Consider the following 27,931-nt stretch of genomic DNA (forward strand, 5'->3'; position numbering starts at 1 on the left):
AGAAAGAGGAACCCAGCGCGCCAGCATCAGGGAGACAGCCTGCCGTCACTTCCAAATCTCCAGCCTCCCTCTCCTCACCTTCCTGCCTCTGGCCGGCGTCCAAGAAGAAGCAGCAGCCCAGGCACTTGGAAAAAACAAACGTGCTCCTCCGCACCACAGACTTAGTCCAAGGAAAGCAGCACCGCTCCGACACGAAAACTAAGCGAAGGAGCAATGACTCTCCTCCCAGTTCAGATCCAGCTCCCCGCCACACCGCACTGCCGCGCAGAAGCTACGGCTTCGGTAGTGGAAAGAGAAGAGCGCCAGCTGTCCGTAGGCTCACCAGGTACGGGCCGCCATTGCTGGGGGGTGGGTCATAGTCTTTCATTACAAGTGGTTGTCACTCATAAATAACAGAACCTCAGCTTCGCTGATCTGCCATGACATGAATCCCCTTTTGCACATTCGCCCAAAATGCCTGTTCCAATGAATGCACTTACTTAATCTTCACCAGATCCGCAGTGTTCCAAGAGCTTGGTGAAACGACCGCAAGCTATTCTCCTGCCTAAAAATTGTGCTTAGTGGCGAGTTCCGTTCTTTTACGGTAGGCCTGGGAAGTAAATTCTGTTCCGCTCGTGGAATTTCGCGTTCCGCAGAGAACGCGAAATTGCCCAAAATTCTGTGTTCTGTGACTTCGTGAAATTTTTTGCTTGTACGCGTTCTCAAAATGCCTGTTCGCAAGATATTTCCCCCCCAAGCACGCAAACAGTGATTGCGAACAGGAAAAAAGCATCTCGAACAAGCAATTCTGCGTGTTCGCAGAGATTTTTTATCATTTTGCGGACATTTGCGTAACAGATTACGCAAATTCCGCCCACCCCAAGTTTGGAGACTATTACCCTTTTAAGAAGGATTCGTTTATGCCTGCAATACAGCTAGGTTCGTAACTCAGTTGTTTTAGCAGGTATGCTCCAGACACACTCCATACCGAATTCTTTAATTTATAGGTTAAAGTTTTCCTTGGTACTGAAACACCATGGTGGGCATTACACAGCCAACAGGGCACATTTGCATCGTATTTTCTGTGTTGACAAATAACAAGCAGTCAAGTTCGCCTACCTCAAACTTCACAAATGAGCAGTTAACACAAAAAGAGACAGGACGCTTCAGTACAGTTTTATAAACATCAACTTTATCAACTGTTAACACCTTTCTTGGATCTGAAAAACCCAAACAGGAAACCATGATGATCATCACAAAATATGTAATTGCACAGACAAAGCTTGAGAATACTTTCATCGTTAATAGCCCACACTAAACAGCAATAACCTCAAATACTCTCTGTACCTAACAATACCTAGGGTACAATGCTAGATTGATTTAGTATGGCAAGGGGAGGGAAAGTGTGTGTACGAGGCCTGTCGTGGTCTTCACAAATGTAAAAAGCCTACCTGTTGTGCTGTTCAGTAACTTTGCCCTAGGGATCTGAGATTATTTGCTGAAAGAAAAAAAGGGGAATACGCCGCCTACTGCCAATGCTCATCCACAAATTACAATAAAAGTACCTCAGGCATGGCCTGCAAGCATGGCTTAGCTCAAGGGAGTTTCATTAGGTACCACTGCAGAATGTTATCCTCAGCACTTTCACAAAGGGTCTGATTTACAGATGGGAGATAAAGCAAAATCCTCACATTTAAGGAGGAAATCTAAATCTTTCATAGGGGGTTTTCCATGTGCAAAGAATCTATAGGTAGAATTCCCTTTGTCATTAAAGTAAACTCTCCATCAGAGAATACTCCTCTAACAGACGATTTTGTATTTATTTCCTCCACAAATCAGAAGTTTCATTACCACCACACGTTAATTCGGCCCCACAGTTTTAAATCTTTACAAAGATGTCCAAGACGACTATACTGTACAGAATCTCAAGTTGCCTGCTCTGAAAAAGGATTGGGGTTTTGGGCCCGTGACTGACAGCCACAGACCAACTAGACTTTTCATTGACTTCTATGGTCTGAGAAACCACTGACAAACTTGTGATAAACGCCAGAAGCGCAGCGTCTCCCTGGGTAACAAACACATGCCCAAATGTGGCTTCATCTAGTCTGAAAATAGTCCGAAGATCACGGGCGACGGCGAGCGCCGTTCATCCGTTTGGAAAAGCGCGAGGAGCAGGGCAAACCCTCCAGCAAAACTGCTGAAGTCTGTCTGCTAAAAATAACGCAAAAGTTGAACACCGTGCTGTGGTCGTCAGGGGGTCAGAAACGGCATGGAGGCAGATACCCCTCAGGCCCCTGACACAAGAGAGGAAAGGAATAAACCCATCTTCTGGAGAGTGGCCGAGTCTGCCTGGGGTACTGCAGATGTGAAAAGGAGAATGGCTCCCAGGAGCCTGCCAGTGCACTTCAACAGGAGGCTTCTTCAGACATGCATGGCTGGGGTTCTATTTAAAGGCTGGTAGTGCCGGATACAGGAGAAATGGTTAGAAATTTACAACTTAACGCGTGTCTGACAGTGCCTCGGTGCTGCAGGCATGATATAAAAGGTGCAGCTCTAAGCAATGTATTGCAGTGTCCTCAAGCTACACATTTAATCAGAAAAGCACAGGTCTATCCGGAGGCTGGTGGAGCTCTTACACAATGAACAGGATCTGAAATGTACGTTTCTGTTTAGAAGCGGACAGTGATTTGCTAAAAATGTACAGGTCTAACGGGGGGGCAGGCGCTGTCCCCATGCAGGGGATATTATCTGAACAGCACATGTCTATTTGGATGTTGGCAGTACTCTCACACAGGGCATGGTCCAAAATGTACACCTCTCACTTTAGGCGGACAGTGCCCCAGGCAGGGAACATGATCGGAATCACACAGAACATCTTAGAGGCTGGAAGCGCCCTCAAGAGTGGGGACACGGCTCAAAAAGGGACACTTGTAACCAGAGGCTGTCAGTGTCCTGACCCAGAGCACATGCTTTAAAATGTACAGCTCTGTTCTTTTTAGATTCCAACAGTGCCATCGTCAAGGGATTTAGTCGAACAGCTCTAAACAGCAGCTGGTAGTGCTAATATAGAGTGGACAAGATCTGAAATGTACAGATCTAAATAGCGGGAGGTGATGCCACCTTACTGGGATCAGGCTCAATAAAGTACAGGCCTAACCAGAGGCTAGCAGTGCCCCCAAGCAGGGGATATCATCTGAAATGTAATTCTATTTAGCGACTTGAAGTGCCCTCACACAGGGGCATGCTCAATAATGTACATCTCAAACCAGAGGCTGTCAGTGTTCCCATCCAGGCCTCCAGGTGTTTCTACAATGGATCGGCAAGCATTATTTTGAAAACAGAAAAAGTGAATAAAAACAAAATATTATTTTTTTACCCATACAAGCAGAGAAGATACTGGAGCAGGTGGGTGGAAGGCCATAAGAGACAACCTATACTCGGCCTGCAAACCACTGAATGGAAGTATGGGTTGAGGAAGTCTCAGTGTTGGCTGGCGGGGACACTGGCCTCCTGGTGGTCCAGGCAATCCTACCGCTAACTCAGGATGTCAATGTTGTGGCTGGAGCTGGGCACGGCTGCCCCAGACAGGGATGGTGGAGTTTCTGGTTCCCTAAATATACAAAACTTCGGTAATAATGTCAATGCTAATTTTTAACATTTTGTGTAAGCAAATTTGACGTTGGCTACCCGAGCCTCCCACCAAGCAGGGATATAAATAGAAACACTAAATACATCTCTGTAACAATATAATACTATCTATTAGGGTTTGTTCATCTGTTTTGAGTAACTGTATAAATAAATGCCAGATTTGCTGAATATGGTGAGAGATGAAGTCTAATCGGCCTACGACCTCCAGTGAATACCAACAAGAATCCCTGTCTTCCTAAGTATTGTTGGTTTATTGATCTGTGGGTGGAAGGGACACCGACTGCACAATTGAACGTACTATTTTCCTGTGGAAACTCAAAGGTACACATGGATTGTAAGTGGTCGGGTCTACAAATGGCAAGTTAAGCAGCGACAAGGGGAGGCAGAGAAGAAAAGATCAGCACAACCCGGCCTTCTTCCTTTTGTATCACCTGTGATTGAACACTTGACTTGAGCACCTTTCAAAGACTGGTTTATTGGAAACATGGGTGGTTATTTATTTATAAACTAGGACTTTCTTAAATTATATGAATATTAAAAAACATGTTTCTTTTAACGATTCTATATGAACTAACAGTTATTGAAAAACACCGCCCAATGCAAGCTTTGTTTCCAGGGTTGGCTGTGATGATACGGAGTTCTCCATTTGTTTTTTCTGTCCATACGGAATTACTTTGGGCTGCTGAATGGAACAGATCAACGTCATAGCAGCGAGATAGGACTGATGTATTCATTTTCATCGTGCTAAGACAGGCAGCGCCTCTTGCAGATTTTATAAAAACGCACCAACAATAGGCTGGGAAACAGCGTTTCTCAACGATAAATGACTCCAGTCCTGCAACGTAAGCACTTGCAAGGGTTGTATTTGTATAAAAGTTTAATATTACGCAAAAAAAGCAAGTTTCTCAAACTACAGACAACTTTGCTAACTAACCTATGCCTTCTAAATTCGCTTGTCTTCTGTAGATGCTTCCCAGTATCCCAGTAACGCAACTTCAGTCATAGCTTTGCTAATGCTGCAAAGCCTGCAGAAACCTGTGGGAGCACCAGCGTCCACAGAGGACCTGAATAGCTGCCCTCTAGACTAGAGGTAACAACTGCCCCCTACACCAGATACTTCAAGGCAGTGCTCCTGAAGGCCCCGCAGCTTTCAAGAGATGACCTACAACCTAGGACACACAACAAGACAGAACTCTAACACAGCTAACTCAATTCTGCACTTCACAACAGGAAGGGCAGACAGGAACGGTCCATCAAACCCAGGGAAATCAGCAAATGTAGCCAATAATTTTCATTCAACAGAGGGAATTTTGTTGCTAGATGACCTGATTTTGATGTGGGATGCTCCTGCCTTCAGTGATTTGCAGACCGAGTAGAAGTTGTGCGATCCCTGCAACATTTCCTCTCGGTTTATCATACATAATCCAATCACTAGCCAGAGAGAATTTAGGATAGCCCACATGGACGCAATATCAGTTTCTTAACTTTTCTTTGTACCCAATATCTTCTATATTTCTTTGTTGTTTATGAACAGTTGAGCTTGAAACAACAGAACAACATTGTATTATCAGAATTGAAGACATAATAGGAACTATCACAGAAATGCCAGTATTAAATACGGTCCATAAGTTTAATATTAGGTTCCCCACTGCAAATCTAAGGAACCGCGATTTTATAACAAATTTTTACGGATGCATCTTTTTGCGCTTATGTCTTCAAACTGCTATCCCTCTAGATAGTATAAATAGGAAGGAGGGTTAATTAAATTTAAAAACAAAGAATGCAATCTCTAGCCACTCTTCCAAGTCCTAAATGGAGACATTAGATCGTAATAAATGTTCAACTTGTATGCCTATATGTGATGGGGCTTGCAGGCCTGGTGACTGGCGTGCACTGATATACTAAATTAGCTGTCCATACTGACATCTCATACACAGTATTGAGAAAGGCATATAGGCATGAAGCAAGCCGGCAAACTATGAGTCAGTATGACCAGAGATCAAGATGTCACTCCTAGGCTTCAATAATACCCTGGGCAGAAGCCCCCACCAAGATACCGCCACCATTCACCAATTAAATAGTGGTGGTGGGGGCATGAGTAGCCCCAACGGATGGTGATTCGACTGCCTTCCCTAATGTAAGCGTGCCACCTAATCTCATCAGGTAAGTTGATTTTAACGTGGTTGGGTAGAACAGGGGGATATGCTGATATCTGCCCACGCACTTGCTTGGGATGCCTGCCTTTTAACAAGAGTAATTATTACCAGTGGCATTGGCACAACGAGAGGCAAAGTGAGTTTTAAAATTAGGAGGAGGGTGCTTTCGACCAGGATCCAGTCTCTACAGAATCTCAGCCCATATCACAGCTGTTTTTCAGAGGTCAATTAGGGAAATGTATTCGAAGACTCGGACTGCTTTAAGTAGCGGTTTTAATCAGTATGCATAGTTCAGTCACAAAATCACGTAACTTTAACTGGCGGTTTATGCCGTCTGCACTGACTGTAAACGGATCTCAAATTATTGTTAGTTCTCAAATATGCAAGACAACATTTGCCTACAGCTGCTTCTCTCCGCAGAAAAACTACAATAATAAACGAAAATGTAAAATAAAATAACAATGCTGGAAGCGCAGGCGTCCCATGGAACCACGGGCTGAACCGGGAGGGTAAGAGATGAGAATCTTCAAAATGACCAGCACGGTGGGATGCGCCATCATGTCTTGTTAGACTTCTCTCACAGTTCAAATGCAGGAAATTGGGCTTTTTTCGGCTCAAGCATATCCGCCAGGAAGTAGATTGCGCCGGCCATACCTAGGAAAACAATGTAGAAATCATATGTACAATTCAGTCAAAGCACATCCTGTAACAGCATTGTCCTATTTGTGCAATGTTAAATTACTTAAGTCTAATGAAAGATTGAGAGCAGACGTTCCTCTTATATCAAAAGATGAAACTAAGAAAAAAACGTGAAAACATTGCCCACATTCAACTCATCTGACTTTATATAAATCAAGGGAATCCACAGTGCAAGCTGTAGAAAATTAACTTGCGCACTAGCCTAACATTACATTATTAAATATGTCGATTATTTCCATTGTCATAAATGAAACAAGTTACTTACCTGTAACTATATTACTCTAGTATTGGAATCTTTTTATAGATTCAAATGCCTGAATTATTCCCCGTCGTGGAGATGGGTGTCCCCGGTATTATTAAAAGAAATGTCCTATTAGACATAGAACATAAGGCCTCAGGCCTTAAAACATTTTGTAAGATATCTCTGTCCATTTGTAAAAAAGGACCAAACTTAGAACTAGCCAATCAGTAGAGACCATCCTGTAGAACCTTTCTGAGAAAAACTCCAGTCCATCAGATTTTCCAAGCACAAGTGTGCAAAAATAGAAAGAACTGAGATAAGTAAGTGAGCCTTCTCCAGGGGAGGCGGGCAGGTCGCTGTGAATCTATGAAAGATTCCAATATTGGAGAACTATAGTTACAGGTATGTAACTTGTTTCTTACTTTAGCATGGGAACTTTCATTGAATCAGAGTAGAGAGCAGTGATTAACACATTTTCATGTCATACAGCAACTGTAGAAAGGCACGCAAGATAGCACTGGCCGCATTCATTAGTATACTCCTATAAATACATCAGCAACATTCTTCAAAGTATACATCTATATCATAAATCATTGAAAATGTGAGACAGCAAAGGATGATGGGAAGGAACCAAATAAAATAAGGCTCACCTTATTGAAAAAGATGTCTGAGAACATCTTTCTTCACTGCCGCATCTCGCCTAGTCTCATCGTCCAAGCAATAGTGCTTGGTGAACATGTGCAGCGTCCTCCAAGTTGCTGCTCTACAATTGGCAGGCAGGGATACACCTGCAAACAGCGCCTTATATGTGGATATCGCTCTCGCAGAGTGGGCACAGACTCCTGAGGTTAGAGGATGGCCCTCTTGTTGATGATAGAATACAATGGCACTTGATATCCATCTAGTGAAAGGCACACTTTTCTATAGGTGCACTGTACGCAATGAGAAGCTGATTTGACTTACCAAATTGCTTTGTCTTGTTCAAGTAAAATGTTAGGTTCCTTTTAACATCTAGAGTGCAGAGGACACTCTGCAGTCTGTGGGTTTGAAAAGAATGATTTCAAAACAATTGGCTCATTAAGGTGGAAATCCGAAGACACTTTGGGATGAACATAGGGTTTGTTCATAGAATAACTTTGTCTTGGTTTAAATGTAAGAAAGGTTCTTGAGTATTAAAAGCCTGGAGTTCACCAACCATCCTCGCTGAAGTGAGAGCTAGGAGAAGAGCCACTTTCCAGGCTGGGAACTTCATGTTCATCTTCAGAATAGGTTTGAAAGGATGTTTCAATAATTGACTGAGCACTTCATTTAGCTGCCATGCAGGAGGAAGTTCCCTTACTGGAGGGAACATGCTAAAGAGATTTTTAAGAACTGTTTGACCTGCCTGCAGGACCATAGAGATGGAACCTTAGCTGGTAGGCGGAAACTGGAAATGGAAGCTAAATGTATTTTAATTGATGCATGAGCCAAACCAGAGCGAGCAAGGAGAAGTAGATAAGGTACAACTTCCTCTGGAGGTGAGTGGGGAGGGTTGACCTTAAACGATGCACATCACATGCAGAACCTCTTCCATTTAGGCGAGTAATTCCTGTTAGTGCTGTCTGCTCTTGCTTTAGCCAGCACCTGTCTACGCTCCTGTGGGATCTTTAAGTGTTGAAATTATCGGAACTCAGAAGCCAGGCTGACAATTTCAGAGAACTGGGTTTCGGATGGCATATTTGTCCCCGGTTCATCGTCAAAAGTGACGGAAATGGTCTGAGATGGATCGGAGGCCTGACTGAAAGTAGGTGAAGTTCTGTGTACCAGTGCTGGGGACTCCAGGCTGGAGCTTTTAGAATGATCCTGCTGGGTTCCGTCTTTATCTTTTTTAGTTCTCGCGGAAGAAGAGGAATGAGGGGAAAGGTGTAAGTATGCTGGACCAAGCTATAGAAAAGGCATTTGTACTGAAGCTTACCTTGCACTCACACTTTATCAGATTGCTGGGCCCTGGTAAACCACAGCTTTTGGTGCGGTTTGTGTGGAGGTGCCAGTACTGCTTTTTGATTTAGCAAATTTCAAATGCACAATGACTTAAACAATTGTAGCATTACCACACAACAAGTTGTGACTGTATTAATCTTTGTTTATTTTTATAAATTCTCAAAATATTCCCAAAAACATTATTCAAAAATTTCTGACAGAGCTTCAAGGGGAAGAGGGAATATTAAAAGCTATAATCCAATTGGATGTGAAAAAGTGAAGAATGAACACACAAGAGAAAAAATAATTCAGAATGATTGGGCTACAGTCACACATTACATTCGACATCCACCATTTAGTCTAAACAACTGTCATGCACATACATCTCACAGTCAAAACAAAAGTATAAATCGGGGTAGAAACAAAATTCAGACACTCAAGTGAAACAAATAAGAAAAAAACGAAAAAACGTGAATAGCCTCACCAAGGTTCACAAGAACCTCTTATTAATGTATACGGTGGGGTACTATTTTTATATTATTTCTGATCATGACATCATAGTCATCTATACGGCTATCAATATTTTTTACAATTTAAACGTTTCCACATAACATTGTCTTAAGATTAGCCTTAAAGAAAAAAGAAAGGGTCGACACGTTTCGAAGCCCCTTAGTTGTGGGGCTTCTCCTCAGGACCTTGAGGGATCAGTCCTGTAAAAGAATCAAACAAGAATTCATACTATCCTATCTCCTGAGTGAAACCTTCAACTCTAAAACAGACCAGCGTACCCAGCTAAATTACCTTGTCTTCTTAGTAATCCTGCGCAAGTCTCAATTCCAATGTGCAGAAACAATTGTCAACGCTTCAGATGCAATGAAAAACTCCCATCGTAGACTACAAAGCAAAAATGAATATAACCATGTGATGTTCTTTCGAACAGAAAAAGTAAAAAATGCCTTATAAATGGCCACCACAAGATAATTACCTTCACAAAGAAGGAGTTGCTTCTTGAGTTAGATAGTGCTTCAAACGACTTATTCAAAACCCGGTTCCTGTGTACAATATTAGAAGACAAAAAGGAGAGGAGTCGATTTTAATCATGTGCACTGAAGGTCCTTCTCTCCTAAGATTAAACCGTACTTGCTCCAAAGTCCTAGGTCCCTGTACATGATAATCGTCCTGATATCATGGTAACGTGATTTTTCTACAGCCAATTTGAAGTGGGACAGAAGGTTGATACACACACTATTCTGTTTTGGTCATTCCTTGTCTTTTTTGAGAGGAGAGTGTCTCTTGGTGTCCACCATGCCCTTTTAAGCGCACGCTTCAGTAGTTTAGCTGGATAGCCACGAAGTAGTAGCCTCTGTTTCAGAGCCTCGGCATGGAACATATATTCATCCTTAAATGTACAGTTTCTACGGATGCGAGAATTGACCCAGTGGTAAATGACCAAAACAGAATAGTGTGTGTATCAACCTTCTGTCCCCCTTCAAATTGGCTCAAAAGACAGATATGTCAAAACTGGCACTTGGTTAATGATCTAGATGAACAACTTAATGACACGCCGCTATTTGCGATCAAGAAGGACAAAAGTGTGGCAAACCACATAGTCAGAGCTGCCACGCCTAGACAAAAACCTCCGTCACTCAGGGAATACATGAATTCACCGCCAATCACAGGCCACCATCAATGTGGAACATGTGTCTGTTGTCCCCTGACAATGGAGGGAGATTTGTTCCAACATAATGGCATTTCATGGAAGCACTCAAAATTTACAAATTGTTAGACTAAGTTTGTGATTTATGGCATTTTATGCCCTTGTAACAGACTCTATATAGGCAAAACCAGCCAAGAGGTAAGACAGCGAATCAACCAGCATAAATCGCGAATCAAGAAAAACATTCTCACTGCACCGCTTGTACAACACTGGATTGAACATTCGCATTCAGAAAATGATCTAAAATGGACTGTGATCTCCAAGGTGGAACCCGACCCGAGAGGAGGTGATGTGGAAGAAAAATTGTCGTCAAGAGAGGCAACTCTAATTCTAAAATCTAACTCTGCAGTTACAGGATTAAATGAGATGTCTGAGCTATACCATCTCTAATGCACTGACACAATTACAACATGATGCAACAAGTCCCCATGAAAAAACTTATATAAGGACACCATAAGCATAGACAATCTTAAAACCTACGGTTACACACAAGTGTACTACCAAAACTACAGTTCCCAGGATACACATAACATAGATTATGAAACCGCGAGCGATGCTACTATGGAAATCGCTGTGATGACGATCTTTCAAGAACGGGTAATCTTGGACGTGCTTCTGTCTTGTAAATAGAAAGACAAAAAATTCTCCGATTTCGACACAACCGTTGTGTCAACTAGTGGAATTGACTACAATCCCCATAATTCCAAGCGTCAAGAGAACGGACTTTAACATAACCGGGTTAACGAGGATCGCACAGTGCAACAGCAGATCGTGAGACGCTGGTTTGGAGAGAGGAGACCCGCTAAAAAACTAAGGTATTTGCCTGAAATTTCAAAAGATAAGTTTCCTTCCCGTACCGTTAGAAACCTTTACCTCATGGGCTGACTAGGGTGAGTCATGTTGATACCGCTTGCGGCAAGTATACAATTAGGGTAGGTAAGCGACCCCTTATTTGAACAACACAGACGAATCGGTTCATGTCCATTATCAGAGATAGATACGATTAGAAACAAAAAAACGAACAGGTTAATCCCTAATATATGCATGTGAGGAGTGAATAATTACGTGCAAGATTTTTGGGAAAATGCCAAAATTCAATTACGTAGAAAAATCACGTTACCATGATATCAGGACGATTATATTGTACAGGGACCTAGGACTTTGGAGCAAGTACGGTTTAATCTTAGGAGAGAAGGACCTTCAGTGCACATGATTAAAATCAACTCCTCTCCTTTTTGCCTTCTAATATTGTACACAGGAACCGGGTTCTGAATAAGTTGTTTGAAGCACTATCTAACTCAAGAAGCAACTCCTTCTCTGTGAAGGTAATTATCTTGTGGTGGCCATTTATAAGGCATTTTTTACTTTTTCTGTTCGAAAGAACATCACATGGTTATATTCATTTTTGCTTTGTAGTCTATGATGGGAGTTTTGCATTTCATCTGAAGCGTTGACAATTGTTTCTGCACATTGGAATTGAAACTTGCGCAGGATTACTAAGAAGACAAGGTAATTTAGCTGGGTACGCTGGTCTGTTTTAGAGTTGAAGGTTTCACTCAGGAGATAGGATAGTAAGAATTCTTGTTTGATTCTTTTACAGGACTGATCCCTCAAGGTCCTGAGGAGAACCCCCACAACTAAGGGGCTTCGAAACGCGACAACCCTTTCTTTTTTCTTTAAGGCTAATCTTATGACAATGTTATGTGGAAACGTTTAAATTGTAAAAAATATTGATGGCCTTATAGATGACTATGATGTCATGATCAGAAATAATATAAAAATAGTACCCCACCGTATACTTTAGTAAGACGTTCTTGTGAACCTTGGTGAGGCTATTCACGTTTTTTCATTTTTTTCTTATTTGTGTCACTTGTGTGTCTGAATTTTGTTTCTAACCCGATTTATACTTTTGTTTTGACTGTGAGATGTATGTGCATAACAGTTGTTTAGACTAAATGGTGGATGGCGAATGTAATGTGTGACTGTAGCCCAATCATTCTGAATTATTTTTTCTCTTGTGTGTTCATTCTTCACTTTTTCACATCCAATTGGATTATAGCTTTTAATATTCCCTCTTCCCCTTGAAGCTCTTTCAGAAATTTTTGAATAATGTTTTTTGGAATATTTTGAGAATTTATAAAAATAAACAAAGATTAATACAGTCACAACTTGTTGTGTGGTAATGCTACAATTGTTTAAGTCATTGTGCATTTGAAATGTGCAAATCAAAAAGCAGTACTGGCATCTTGTTTTGTTGAGAATTATATACGGCGCAGCCTTACTGCGCTTTAGCCAAACCCTTTGTTGCTTCTTGTTTGTGTGGAGGGACGTGGCTCCTCCCCCCGATCCTCTACTTCCGGATTTGTATTTAAACAGCATACTTGCACGGCCATGCAGCGGGAGCGCCGCTAGCGCGTCCAGGCGTGCCAAAAGCAAGCCCGTCTGTGCCCGTCCGTGCCGGTACGTCGCCAGGATCCAGAAATTCTGCCGGTTTACAGGCTGATACCGCTTCTAGGCTCACCTATACATCCTTTCAACTTCTTCAGGTGAGAAACGATCTTCCATCATGTCTGCATGCTCATATGATTGTTAATTTGGAAGGTCCTTTTGCCTGTTCTCATTATCTTTTTACTTGCATTGATATTACGCCAGGCATACAAGGCAACAATGCTATTAGAGAAAACTTGACAGGGAGGGGGTGGACGGATAATAGTCTTGCTCAACCCCACTCTTCAAATCAGGTTGGTTCCTGGAAGGGGTTTCTGGCAAATGTACGTTTGCTTCCTAAACATGCCACCTGAATTCTGGGATCGGGTGAGCTCGGATTCCCCAGACCTTAGCTTTATAACAGACACATGGCTTAAACCTACCTCCTTGCCTGATATTGCCCTTGCCCTCCCTGAGTACTACCGGATCCTTAGGCTGGACAGAGTAGGGAAAGTGTGTGGTGGGGTAGCCATAATACATAGAGAGGCACTGAAAGTTACAGTGATTGATTCCATCCTAGATAATTTGATGGACATGTGCACATTTAAAATTAAGCTGTCACCCCTAATTACTTTAAGGGGCGCTCTTGTCTACCGCCTGCCTGGGCCACTAAAAGACTTTAATCTAAAGATTATGGAGAAAATTGGCTACTTGGAGATTTTAATATACATAGTGAAGAAAAGGAGAATATAGAGGCTGTAAGCTTTTTACCTGACATGGCCACTTTAGGCTTAAATAACATTAATTCTGGGACTACTCATTCAGCCTGCCATACTCTGGATGTCATATTCTCCACATCCTCTCATATTGTTGCTGATCCTGTTTGCCCATTGATGTGGTCAGATCATTCTATGATTCCTTTCAGGATCCACAGCAGCATTAGACTCCTAATGGCTAGACGCCCCTTGAATGGTCTTCAAAGGCTCTGTCACAAAGTCACTTCCAAATCTTTTAGTAAAATATACGTACCCCCTGCTTAGGTCTCGACTACGCAGCGCCCATGCGCTGCATAGGCAAATAGACCTTTAGCCGTCGCTTTGGCTTTTCAGCCAAAAACGTGCACGAGTTCCATTGCCTTCAATGACAAAGCGTGCATGTGTAGCGGTTCACTTGCGGGAGCGCGCAGCGCCATATGTTATCAATTATCGCGGCACTAGCTGCTCGCTCCTGCAAGTGAATCGCGATGGCCACCTCCTCTCTCCCCTCCTGCTGTCGCACGACGCGAGTGCGCTTGTTTTTCTCCTATTAACACTCCAAGGTTTGTCAACGCACACCATGTTTTCATTTAAAAGGAGCCTCCCCCAGCGAGTTGAGAAATATTACGAGATGCGTGGAGAACGACTCAATGCTAAGTGGCCCTATGCCATGCGAGATTGCCTTCACCCCCTCCTAACTAGCAATATTAAACGTGAAACTAACTTCAAGTCCCAGAACACGATGAGAAACTGGGTCTAAAGCCAAGACTGGCTGAACGCGTCACACATGACTTGGCGCCGCTTTGCAGCTGGGAGAAAATAGGATTTTGGAGGCTGCTCGGCTGGTTCCAAAGTCTCTCATTTCCCAGCAGACCATGCGTCCTGCTTTCCATCCTGCGCTGCCTCTCCAGACAGGCCACTGACAGACAGTTCCAATATCACTAATTTCCGCTGCTGTTCTGTCATGGTATGGTACTGTATCGATTGTCATGTCTGAGTTGTTTGAACGAGGGCTGTCTCTTTATACTGTTTAATGTGCCGGCCCAATAACCTGCTGATCACTCAGCTCGCGCGGCTGGGCTTATCAATGTCCGCTAGTATTTCTGTAATTAACCCGATATCGTCGCTGCCTAACCCGCATAGCCCCCCGGCTTCAAAATTAATACCTGGATTGGCTGAGCTAACAGAGAGCCTGATTCAGCGGCCAATTGAGCAGTGATTACAGCTTCTCCGACATTTATTTATTCAATGGAGTGGAATCATTATCAAGTTTTTTTGCTCAACCTCTTGCCCCTTCTTAATTCTTCTGATCGATTAGAAAATCAAGCCTCCTTAGAGCAGAGCCTGGCATAGCAAATGTTGGGGGGCGGGGGTAGCTATTTATTCTCCCTAAGTCAATTTGATTTGCTAGTTTTGTGTATTTGTTTTGTGTAAGATCAAACATGTCACCTCACACCGGGACATGTAAATGCTCTTTTGCTGTAAGATGTAAACAGATAATTCAACCAAACAAACTGGGTTAGTCGTGTTGGAGTATAGCTCCCAAGTAGACTTTGCCACGTGTAAAAAAATTCAGGGAGTCTAGACTTTTTAACCAACATTTGAAGGTCCAGAAGGCTCTCAAGTTTCTCCAGTCCATGCGAGATGAGATCACCGAGTCCAGGATTTTTGTGTGTGTAATTTTAAGTCCAGTTGATCCACTCTAAAATAAGGACTGTAAGCCACAGAGGGCAAAGAAAAAACCTGGCCCGGATGAGCTACTCAAGCATGGACCTGTGAAATATGAGCGCTCTGTAGCTCCCTCTAGCTTCTTTACACTTAAGTTGAGATGCAGTCATCACAATAAGGAGTCCAAACAAGGTGAAACGCATCTATGATTATTGACCAGCTTTGAGAGGTGGCTGAACATGTGATGCTAACATGAACCTGTGATTAGATTGTGGCAAAATTGTGAGCTTACGTGGCTAAGCAGTAGGTGATCCTAATTCAATGATTTCATACTTGCAACTTTTACGTCTGTGTTTATTTCTGAGTGTAGGGTGTGCATGGAGAAGTGTGGCTCAATGATTAGAGCGGCCGACCCTGATGCAGAGGTCTAGCCCGGGACCAGGGTTCAATTCCCCGCCTCTTATCTTATCTTATCTTAAGAGGGACTTGTATAGCGCTCTGTCACCATAGGTTTCCTGACGCTGGGTGGTACTGAGAGATGTAGAGAGGGGGAGCTAGCCAGACTGTGTAAAAAGATTGGTTTTAAGAAGTTTTCTGAATTCCAGCAGAGACATGGAGGATTTGAAAGATAACGGCAACTGGTTCCAGAGTTTGGGAGCCAGATGAGCAAATCTGCAACCACCATATTTTTTGAGTTTGATTGGGACTGCGGTCAGAAGTTGACGGTGGGAGGACCGAAGGTTGCGTGCCGGACGGTAAGGAGTCACTAGGGACTTCAGAAAGACGGGGGACGTACCAGTCACAGCTTTGTAGGTCAGGCAGCCGATCCTGAATGCAGCTCTCTGTTCGACCGGCAGCCAGTGGAGTTTACAGAGTAGTGGTTTTGCAGACTGCCACTTCGGGGTCTTAAAGGCTAGTCGGGCCGCCTGATTCTGCTCGACTTGCAGCCTATGTAGCAGGTATTTCGGTAGGCCATGATACAAGGAGTTGGAAAAATCCAGGTGAGAGAGCACAAGGGCGATCAAAACTTGTATCAGGGCTTCAGGCGAGAGTAGGTGGGAAACTTTCCTGATTCTCCGAAGCTGAAAGATACACGAGGATACGACTGCACCAACCTGAGGCTTGAAGGAGAGCTCTGAGCCTCGGCGGGTCTTGGGCTCAAAATTCCACGGACCTGATAATTCTCGCCTCGGTGCCTATTCCAATCATGGAGTCCCACTCTGCAACTCTGGGCAATAGCTTGCTTAATCTCCACAACGGCCCCCACAACGCTAAGGATGCCTGGCCTCCACCTTGGGGGTGCCCAGGAGTGGACGCCTCACAGGGAAAGCCAGGATAGGTTCCACAGCGGTATTCGTACAAGCGCCTTGAGACCCTTGCAGGTGAGTAGTGCGCTATGCAAGTATCAATTTACAATTTACATGGTGTTTAGATTGCTAATAGCAATGTTTCCGCAAGTAATTTATTAAGTCCTCAAGGTATTAATTGTAAAATATTTGCCAGGTAAATCACTGTCCTACTCCTAAAGTCGTGGCAATCCACCGAACACTAACAAGGACTTTTAACCTGGCTTGAGCTCTGTTATTGATGCTTCAATACCTGGAAATAGGCCCAGTCCTGTGTCCCATCTTCAGCTTTTGTTCTGTCTTTATAGCCAACAACACTTTTTGGATTTGTAGATTTGCTTTCCTCTTTTTGCTACGAGCTTACAGGCGTCATCATCCCTGTAGCTGCTAGCTAGAAAATCAGGATTGGCTGAAACTGACCCACATGACCAGGATCTATTTGGCTGCTTTGTTACCCTACGTATTTCAAGTTTCCCAGTTCCACGCAGGCATAGCTCATCCAGTTCAGGTCTTTTCTTTGAATTGTGGGATTTGTGGTCCTAATTGTATAAGGGGTTAAACAGTACTACAAATCCCAGAATGCAACAGTAAAGACCTTGACTGAATGAGTTCATTCATGGAACTGGGAAATTTGAGAACTTGATTAACCATTTATCATGTATTAACTGCTAAGCCAATTTGTACATTGCCTTTGCATAACCTACGTATCTTGATTTCACAAACATAGGGCTTGTCCTCTAAAGTGTTTGGGAAGTGGAGGCTGATTGACGTACTCTAGATCATATGACTAATACTGGGACTACAAAACACCAGTAGTTGGTCGATCAATTGTTGAAAGAATATTAATAGCCCTCTTGTAGTTTCATATGGCGGAAATGAGTCTAGCACCCACTGGAGTTTTTATCTTTTCATTTCTGTTAAATACCCGCCTTGAAGTAAATACAGAACTATAAGTAAATACCAGACTTCAAAGGAAATAAATAGAGTATCTGAAGAACTCACACGAGAGCAATTGAACACACATTTCTACTGCTTATTGCAGGGAATTTCCAGTCCCAGTTTTTTGTACAGATGTACCTGTGCTTGAGTGTCATGAAAGAAAGAGTTATTGCAATAGTACAAAAGAGGTCCTTAGGGTAGCTCATCCTAGAATTCATTTTTTGCATTCCTCAAATTAATGCTTCAATTGCAGTGCATCATGTGAAAGTTCACACTGGGGTACATCTAGGACAAAGATCTTGTTACATGCAATTCCTTTGCAAAGAGCACATCCAGGAGAGCGTTGGACCCAGAGCTGCCGACTTTGGAATTGGGGAAACACGGTTAACAACCTGTGGTTCTGGGCAAATACCTTAATCTCTGTTCCCACTGCTACAACAAGCATTTACAATGCATCGGTTTCGCCTTTGGAAAAGTTTGAGCTATTGCCATTGTAAATGACAAAATTTGTATTTATGTGTTGGTTTTGAAAACAGATAAATAAATGGCATTGTCATTTACGTTGCCAATAGCTCTAACTTTTCCAAAGGCGAAACCGTTGCATTGTAAATGCTTGTTCCTGGTTGTGCCTGCTGGAGATGACTTTGATTGCCCAACCCTTCCAAGGATAACAGACAGAGGGTGGAGGGGAGAGTGGCTTTACCTTGCATCAGAGGTTATAGCAGGTCATTGCTTGTATACTTTACCCTGCGTGTGTTAAAAACTTTAGTGCCCTAACTAGCATTTGATTAGAAAATAATACTCTCTGTAGAATAAGCTATACTTGATTTCAGGAGATTACTAGAAAATATTTCCCCATTTACTAGTGTATGGAAGCAAATGACCCCGATTCATTTATCTTGCATCAGATCACAGAAGAAAATAGGCTGATATTTCACCTTGTATAAAATAACAAGTTTATAGAATTTCTAGGCCTCACAATAGACCTGAAAAGTAGATTGCTGGAATTTATTTACCCTAAACTTGATTGAGTAAAGAGATTGCCTGTTTATTTTAAACTTTGCTGGGCAGTAGAAAAGAACAGTACTTATATTGATGAAGTGTGTATTAGATAACACAGAAGGAAATCGTCCCAATTTCACTATCTGACAGAGATTTCACATGAAGGGCTAGGGCTTACAGAACCCAAATGCATCCAGTAGCGTACTTGCACCTGGTAGTCTTGATAAGCCAGTTTCCAGGAGAATTCCATTAAAGAGAGGAGCATTCAATCTTAGAAGGCATCCAGGTATTTTCTATTTGTTATGGTTAGAAGGCTAAAACACAATTAAGCAAACAGTTCCACAGCTCTTAATGAAATATCAACAAACATGAGAAGCTGCCAAACATATGGAGTCCACCTAGAAACACTGCCTTATGCCCACTCTATTGTTCACATGCGCAACCAGATTACCTGAACATGACATAAAGCGGGGGCAGAAATGCTTCTGTACAACCAAAGCACTCATCAGGCAATTGCGACATGTTGTTAGTGACTACATAATACCAGCATTGCTCTAGACAGACAAACTAACATGCAAACAAAAAAAATCAGGACCTATATAGCAGGCAAGGGGATACTGGTATAAAGATGTTGAAAGCAAAATAATGCAGTGTTTTGCTCTGCACTGTCTGCAAGCCAGAGGCGATCGCTCATGTCCTACCTAACATGGCAATATTTTCAGAGGTGCAAGAAAGCTGGCCAGTCTCCATCTAGGTGCTTATCAGGTGATGTCACCTACCACAACAACGATGACAGCCTATACCAGTGTCACTCATGACGTCTTCAAAAACTAAATGCTTTGCTTGGGTTTCATTAGCACTCAGCTGCTTTGCTGGTGCTATTGCCGAGAGAAACAGCAACACTTTACTCACATTTAATTCAATATGAGGTTTACAAAGGGTTCCTAAGCTTTTGATAAAAAGGCAGGGCTACTCTTGGTTTATGGATAGGCGAGTTCGCCTCTCATGACAGTAAGGTTAGAATCTGGAATTATGGAGAATTACTGTTTTTCGTGCAAGGCTTGATCTTATCTCACTCCTGTAGATCACTGAAACCTACGACATGTGGTAATGAACACTCTGTAACGTCTTTAACCCGCTGAATATCCCTTTAGACGCAACTATGCAAAAACTAGAGGTTTTGGTAATCAGCAAATCCACGGCGTCCCGCTGAATAGATATGCTTAAAAAGTGATTAACTGCATTACATGCTACATTTTCGGATTTATTAATTCTAGACTGCAGCGCTCTACACTTTGCACAATCCCTGCGACTCCTCTAACCCATTGAACACTAGGCGTATGGTCTGCAGAGTGCGAATAAGGGCTGGGGGAGGCTGGCTGCACAAGGTCACCATGAAACTAATTGTACAGAATAACCACAATGGGCCATGTGTGGACTTTATACACAGGTTGCTTTCTGACCTCCAGGTTGGGAAGGATTCCAAGGGGCACCGCACTGCCCCCCACCCAACCTCGACAGGGACTTTACCTGCAGCTGCTGGAACTCGTCCTCCAACTCCCCCCAGTCCGCCCGGCATCTCTCCAGAGACATGGCGGGGCTGCAGGAGGACATCCTGCACCGCTAGCACCCGGCCCCCGCAACAGCTGCTTCAGCGCGCGTGAGGCGCATCACCATCGCTCGCGTGCACACCCCGTCTCATCGACAGAGACGATACACCACATGGCGGTGCCTCAGCAGAGCATAGCGCGGCCATGTTAGAAACACCGCACGGCCATTGGTTGGGAAAAGGCTTGTCACTTGAATCCATATTTTAGTCGAATTTGTATGTTATTGATCCACTGAAATCTATAATAATTTTTATTTTAAACATTAAATTAAAGGGACATTTAAAAAACACGTCATAAAAGAATGCCGAGTGTGTTACACATTTTTTTCGCCATGAATATATGTGCAATATTAAAAAGTAAAACATTTTCTATTATACCAATGATACATCTTTGAGGGTATCACAATGAAATGATTGAACAGTGTCGCCTTTTAAGCATGGCCGAACGTTTCGTGAGATCAAATGAGGCTTTTCAGGAAGGTTGTGTGCTAGTCTTTTTGGCAAGTTTTCAATGATCCAATGAGAATCTTGCACGAAGGATCAGGTCACTCTATGCATGCAACCACAATTGCAGATTCTTCTAACCTCTTTATATGGAAATTAATGCGTTTATGTATTCAATTTATTTGTGGCCCTCAAGGTCCACTCTTTAATGGGCCTATTTTTTGCTGCTCCCTTCCTGAAAGGAACGGACAGCGGGAGGGGGGCGGGAAAGACACGGAAGCGGGAGGGGGGCGGGAAAGACACGGACAGGGGGGGGCGGGAAAGACACGGACAGCGGGAGGGGGGGAAGGAACGCAGTCACCTGGACTTCTTCCGGCGGCCGTGGTCGGCATGAAATGAGGAAAACAAACACCAAAAAAAAAACGAAACTACGCCCACCGCCCAATGACGATGCAAAAAGGGTGGAGAGGGAAAAAAATGCAGGAACGCCTACGAATCTGGTCTGGCCATGACGGACAGATCTCTGTTCCAATGGCTAGCCTTCATTTATGGAGCTAGCCAATGGAACAGAGGGCGGATTCAAGTCCCCCATACTGCAAAACTAAAGCTTTCTCCTGGGGGCAGAGCTAGGAGCTCCGTGCCCCAGGCGAAACCTAAAAATGAATGCGTTCTTGTGTAATGTAACTGGTGCTCGTTTAAAGCGCCCCGATACCTTTCTGTCAAGTCTGCGCTATATAAAACTGCAAAAAAAGAAAAAAGGCACACTGATTAGAGCTTTGGTCCATGACTCGTGTAGCAGGCAAGCAAACTTACACCGAGGTCCCCACAAATAGACAGCATGCTCGATCCAGACTCTCGCCAAAGCTGAAGTCCTGAACACTTGAGAAGCCCGAAATGCGCTCTCATTAAAGTTTACCACCGCATGGCAGAATTTAGTGGACATCAACAATTACTTCAGACAGATATCTCTGCAGTTAGGGTGGGTTAGGCTGTCAGAGCTGAGGTAGTCCCTAGGAGGGTTTCGGACTGGCGTCGATGCAACAAGGGTGGGTTAGGCACTCAGAGCTGTGGTAACCAGTGGCAGGGTTTAGACCACTTATCGCTGTATTCAGGGTGAGTAAGGCACTAAGAGCTCCCAGGGCGCTAATGTGGACAGCCTTAATTGTTTCATCCAGCCGTCTTTCAATGTATTCTGTTACCAGTAGTTATGCATTTAAAATGAAGACAAACCAACTGACGAGGAAAATGTAAAGACAATAAAAACGAGACGGATGAACTGTTCCCACCATAAGTGGGCAACTTGTGATCTATGCATAGACGTTTTAAGGCATGGGCAATGTGGGATCTGGGCCAGGGCCCCACCTTTCTAGAGGCCCCATCACTAAGCTTTTAGGAAAGTCACAGACAATGGCATAACACAACAAGCAATGGCATAGTCAATAGGTCTCACCTTTGGGACCTTGTAAGTGTTTAGCCATGCAACAGTTGATGTTGTTGCACCAATGATATTGTACTGGATAACTAAACACTTATATGGTCCCAAAGGCGAGACCTATTGGCTATGCCAATGCTTGTTTTAATGAGCATATGGACGCCACCATGAAACTTAGGGTTTTCAATGCGACTATGAGTGATGTGATAGACAAGTTCTCAGATAGCTGAACGCACCGCGGAAATCAGGTATTTAGCCCTTGAAGATCATTAGAGGATCAACCTCACTAACTAAGGCGACTTTCACTAACCGACACAGGCTGCACGAGCACTCTCAAGAGAAAGCCACAACCGATAAAATCAGTAGAGGGATACCACGCTTCACATTAAACCTGCACAATATTTCTATCCCTTTTTAAAAAAGCATGGCCATTAAGCCAATATGTTCTTTTTATGAACACGATAACACACTGTGCATTGCTTGATTCACGGGGCACTTCCAGAATAGCCCACACAATATAGGTAAACAATATAGGTAAACAAGACATGTTGAAGCTGTATATCCTGAATATTTAGATACAGGGTAATTCAGAGTCATGTTTTTCTACACCAGTTGCACAAATTTTAAACAAGCCCTGATATACTACAGAAGAAAAAAACAGACGTCCTACGGCGATACCCACGAGTTATACCGGTAGGTCTGTGACAATGAGAACTGTTATCAGTTCTGACACCTAGAGTTAAACACTAGACAACTTGTTTGTCTTTTTAATTTCACTTGATACAGGCAGCAAATCCCCAGCAAGAGTACTCTGGCACAGAAGTTAATACGTAAGGTGTGAATGATCTAGTTTGCACACCACAGAAATTGTTAAAGTTTGAATACTAAAAATAGCTATATTGTTGTCTTCTACACAGATTGAACGATGTCCTTCCCCATTTCTATCTCGCCCTGATGAAGACCTTTATATAAAGTGATGGTCTTACTTCTATAAGGTCAAAACGCGTTGGCATCATTTAGCGGTCCAGAGTTCGAGAAGACATCAAGGGACACTGTTTGATTCAGCGAGTAGAGCCAGATTGTTCGGGCTCACTCTAACAAGTCTAATATTCTCTGACCCCCTCAGAATTAAGTATCAAGGATCGCGCATTCAGTATCGAGTAGGCAAAATGCCGTTTTTCAACAAGTTAAAGCAGATAGGAACTAGGAAAGGGATACTAGAGGAAGAAATTCCTATCCCCCCTAGGGACACTCCAGGTAACTTTATGTATAACAAGCATGGCATAGATGCCATATTGTATCTAGAATTATGGGCCGATTATACGAAACATCTAGACGAGAGACACAGATGGCCAGTTAATGGAACATGGGATGCCGAGTGCATCATGAAGGTAGAAGAGGCATTATGGAAAAAGAAAGCCAGACAATCTCAGAAAGACGCCATAGAATTTTGGCGTAAGGAATCACATAAACGTACTGAAAGAGCGCTCCGTAGAGAAGACAGACTTAAAGAATCAGATAAAGCTCAAGAAAACGAATTAGTTACTGAAGGAATCCGAGTAAAAACAGAACAAATAGATCGCATCCGAAATAGCCAAGTAAACGGCATGTATCTTATGGCCGAGGGTACACCTGACGCCATTTCCGAAATACCGAAAAATCTGCCGCCACCACTGGTACCAACTAAAGTAACACATAGGACCACTAAAGATATATTCCTGAATTCCTATCTAGAAGATGTAGCTCCCGCTTACACCAATCTGCCTGTCCGCGCCCTGCCTACTGACAGGGACGAGGGTGGCACCCCGCCCCCAAATCATGCTCCGCCAGTACCACGACAGACCTCCCCCGTTCCGCCAGCCCCGCCACTTCCTGCACTCAAAACAGATCTACCGAAACCACGTTTACCTGATCTAACAAAAAGACAAATTCAAGTACAAAAACAGACTCCACAAGGAGATAACACACAAGCCTCCGCTTCAGGGGGTGCGACCGCGGGTCCTCGGACCCCGCCATTAACTCACAGATTAAATGTCAGGGATATACAGAGTCCTCTCACGTTCAGATCACCCCGCTTTGATGCATTTAAAGAAAACATTTCAGTTTGCAGATACGATCCAGTACCCGGAAAAGACGACCTAATGATATTGGCATCACTACGGTTAAGATCTGCTACTGATATGTTGCTATGTTATGTAGGTATGAAGGATCGTCTAGATAGAATATATGAGTTTGTTCAGACAGGAAAAGACCCTGACAGCATCAAGGATGCCATGGAGAAACAGAAAGTTGACATTCAAGCACAGATATTACGATTTTTCATAAACTGTCTAATAAGAGAACGAGATAGGCCTGGAACAGATCAGAGTGAATTAGATGCACTGAACAAGTGGGGTCAAAATATAGCTGAAGGAAAACATGACAAAGGGACCTGCATAGCCACAATGTATAGGAAAATTAGGAAAGCAGTGCTAGAGGTACACCAAAAAGAGAAAGACAAAGCTTCCTCCGAGGAGGAAGAAGAATCTGAAGAACCAGAAAAAGCTGCAGATACTATAGCATATGTAGGTAAGGGAAATTACCTTAGGAAAGGCATCCGTCCAGAAAGCAAGAGAGTTTTCTTCTCTGCCTTGACAAATCCGAATTCTGCTGAACATCAGTTCCAGGAAACTGATAAAAGGCTTCGAGATCGAGTTGGGTACCACGTACTAAATTCTATGGATGAACAAGAACTAGCCCGATCAGCTGTATCATGGGCCGAAAATGCAGACATATATAATGATGACACGGTAGCGCAGACATTTCTGAACCTCTCCCCCGACGAACAGAAATTAGCAGGTGTATACATGATTCAGCACCTTCTCATCAAATACAGAAAACATTATTCTGATCCAGGTCCCTTACACGAAACACTAGAGGCACTACTCATGGATAGATGGAGAGGCTTAAGTACCAAGTTAATACAAATAATTCTAGAACAACGCCGTAGATATGACACGTTCATCAGCTCCGAATATGTTCCCGCCCCGCCCCCAGAAAGGAAAATGTATCACATGCAACGCCTGAGTGGCGTTGAAAGTCAGAACCCCTTACGAGAAGTACACCCAGTTATGGGTACAGATAATGTCTTGAAACGTGTATATGTACACACGCCATTGACCAAGCTAGAACTGTTAGAAATGAAGAAATTAGTCCCGTGCCATGATAAAGACCCTGCAGGTTTTCACAGAGAGCTTAAAGACATGTTACTAATGGGGGATTACACGTATGATGATATCATGAAAATGTTGAAAGTATTATTGCCCACGGGTATCTTCGAGAAATTGAAGGAAAAGGAATGGGAGGTGGGGGACACAAAGATTGCATGGGCAGAAATAGAGGACGAAGAAAGAAAACGGGTCCCGGGGGTAGGCCTTGGGGACAAAACTAAAGCATTACCAGGTTTGATAGTACAGGTCCTGCCCAGATTATTGACGACTAGAAAGGAAGATTGGGACGCCATCTCGTCCTGTAGACAGAAACATGATGAAGATACTAGTGACTTCTATTCAAGATTTGAGAAATGTTTTATTATTAATAGTGGCCTCAAACCAAGTAGCGAGTCGTACCCGCATCTTTTTGTATCAAAGTTAGTCGAGAATTCCCTACCGTTAGTTAAAAACCGTGTATACAAGGTCGAGAGTACATGGCAAGCAAATACGCCATCACAGATGTTACAGATGTTACAATATCACCAGAACAGAATTAGAGAAGAACAAGATCAGGAACAGAAACGTATGAAAGACACGAAGATGAAAATGTTAGTAGCACAGACGGTCCCAGCCGACGGTCACAGAAAGGGTACGACCCAGACAAGTCACCCTACAGCTCCCGTTAAAGGGACATGTAATTACTGCAAGCAGCCAGGTCACTACGTACATGAATGCCCGGTTCTAAAACATAATATAGCGACAGGTAAAACTAAAGAAAGACCGCATCCACCTAGACAAGACCATAACCAGCATCAGTCTTCACAGAATACACAGAATACACAGCCTATGCATGCTTCTTCAGCTCCAGCACAGACAGTAGCGGTACCACAGCCACAGCCCATTGCCGCGTCTCAGCAAGTTTCACAACAGATGTACCAGTATGCCCAGTCCGCTTATCCCGAATATTCACGATACACATGAAACAGCCTAGAGAGGGAAGGTGACTTGCCTCTTATTGAGATTCCTGTAGATCAAGAAGGTCCTTATGTACATAGTCAAGTATTAGGAAAAGACAGAAAGTTTTTAATTGACACAGGGGCAAGTCGCACCACAATCAGCCATGATGAAGTTCCAGGGGCACCCCTCTCAGGCTCACAGAATGTTTCCCTGGGTTTTTCAGGACAGCCCATTGTAAACGAGGTATCCGAACCAGTCCCCCTGGCTGTGGGTCCATTATCACGTGTTACAGACGTGTTACTTACAAAATCATGTCCAGAAAATCTGTTAGGAATTAAAACATTAAAGGCTCTAGGAGCTATAATATGCTGTTCCCCGGAGGGAGTCAGACTCTTTCTACGGGATTTCAAGGGTCATTATGTTTTGCGAGAATTCGATGTCAGATTGAAAAATGTACCAGATTACTTGTGGGCAAAAGGCCCAACTGATGTAGGCTGTATGCACATTACACCATACCGCGTTACACTCAAGGCAGGTGTTGTATTACCCCGAATCAGACAATACAAGTTACCACCCGATGCTGTAGTGACTTTACTGAAAATTATTGAAGAGCTCATTGCCCAAGGAGTGGTCGTAGAGACCGACTCCAATGTCTGTAATTCACCCATCATTCCGATTCTTAAACGTACTGATCCCAATGCACCGCCAGTATATCGGCTGGTGATTGATTTAAGAGAACTGAATAAATGCATTATTCCACAGTATCCTGTGGTCCCCGATATCTCATCCCTATTGACTGCTATTGATTCAGAAGCAACGTTCTTTACCGTAATTGATCTCAAGAACGCCTTCTTCAGCGTGCCTATTGATCCAGAGAGCCAATATCTCTTCGGATTCAGTTTAAATGGACGCAGCTTCAAATTTTCGCGCGCACCTCAAGGATTCACAGAAAGCCCCAGCATCTACAGTCAAGCACTGAAAAGACAACTAGATTGTATTCAAATGCCAGTTAATACCGCTTTACTGCAATACGTCGATGATCTACTGATCACCGCACGAAGTGAGCCCGAATGCGAACAAGCATCACTGACAGTTTTACATTTCCTGGCAGACAAGGGACCCAAGGTGTCCCCTTCAAAGTTACAATTCTGTGTTCAGCAAGTTGTGTACTTGGGTCACTTGCTGTCCAAAGTGGGGAGACAGCTCACTCCCGATCGCATTCAGTTAATTGTAAATATGCCGCAACCCCAGACACAAAAGGAAGTGCGGGCCTTCATAGGCCTCACCTCGTACTGCAGACAATGGATTCCCCAGTATGCATTTCTAGCCAAACCCCTCATTCAGTTAACAACGCAGGAGGCAGCAACTTCGACTGCCCTCCCTTGGACTCAAGAACATACACAGGCTTTTGAAGAATTAAAGAAAGCTTTATGCCAAGCACCAGTTTTAGCGACACCATGTTACAGCAAACCGTTTACACTTTTTGTTACAGAACGTGATGGTACAGCGTTGTCTGTCCTCACCCAAGATCAAGCAGGTTCACATAAGCCTTGCGCTTATTTTTCTAGTACATTGGATTCAGTAGCTCAGGCACTCCCTGCGTGCTTAAAGTCAGTAGCAGCAACAGCGTTAGCAATCAGACAAAGCGACTCAATTGTTTTAGGTCATCAGTTAACAGTTCAAGTACCACACTCTGTAGAGGTTCTGTTAAACAGAACCCAGACTCAACACTTGACTATAGCACGACTGACAGGTTATGAAT

General features: G+C 43.3%; 1 protein-coding gene across 3 annotated transcripts in view; it reads right to left on the bottom strand.

The window, feature by feature from the left end:
- Positions 1-1,149: 1,149 nt before the first annotated feature.
- LANCL1 (LanC like glutathione S-transferase 1) overlaps positions 1,150-27,931 on the bottom strand; it is a 639,396-nt gene continuing 612,614 nt past the window's right edge. For all 3 annotated transcript variants that reach the window (XM_086955555.1, XM_086955554.1, XM_086955556.1), the window contains exon 10: positions 1,150-6,437. In XM_086955555.1, the coding sequence (XP_086811681.1) occupies positions 6,361-6,437 (77 nt within the window). In that variant the 3' untranslated portion in view covers positions 1,150-6,360. The remainder of the gene's footprint in view (positions 6,438-27,931) is intronic.

Source organism: Lissotriton vulgaris, chromosome 2_1 (assembly GCF_964263255.1).
Source record: "Lissotriton vulgaris chromosome 2_1, aLisVul1.2, whole genome shotgun sequence".
NCBI lineage: Eukaryota > Metazoa > Chordata > Amphibia > Caudata > Salamandridae > Lissotriton > Lissotriton vulgaris.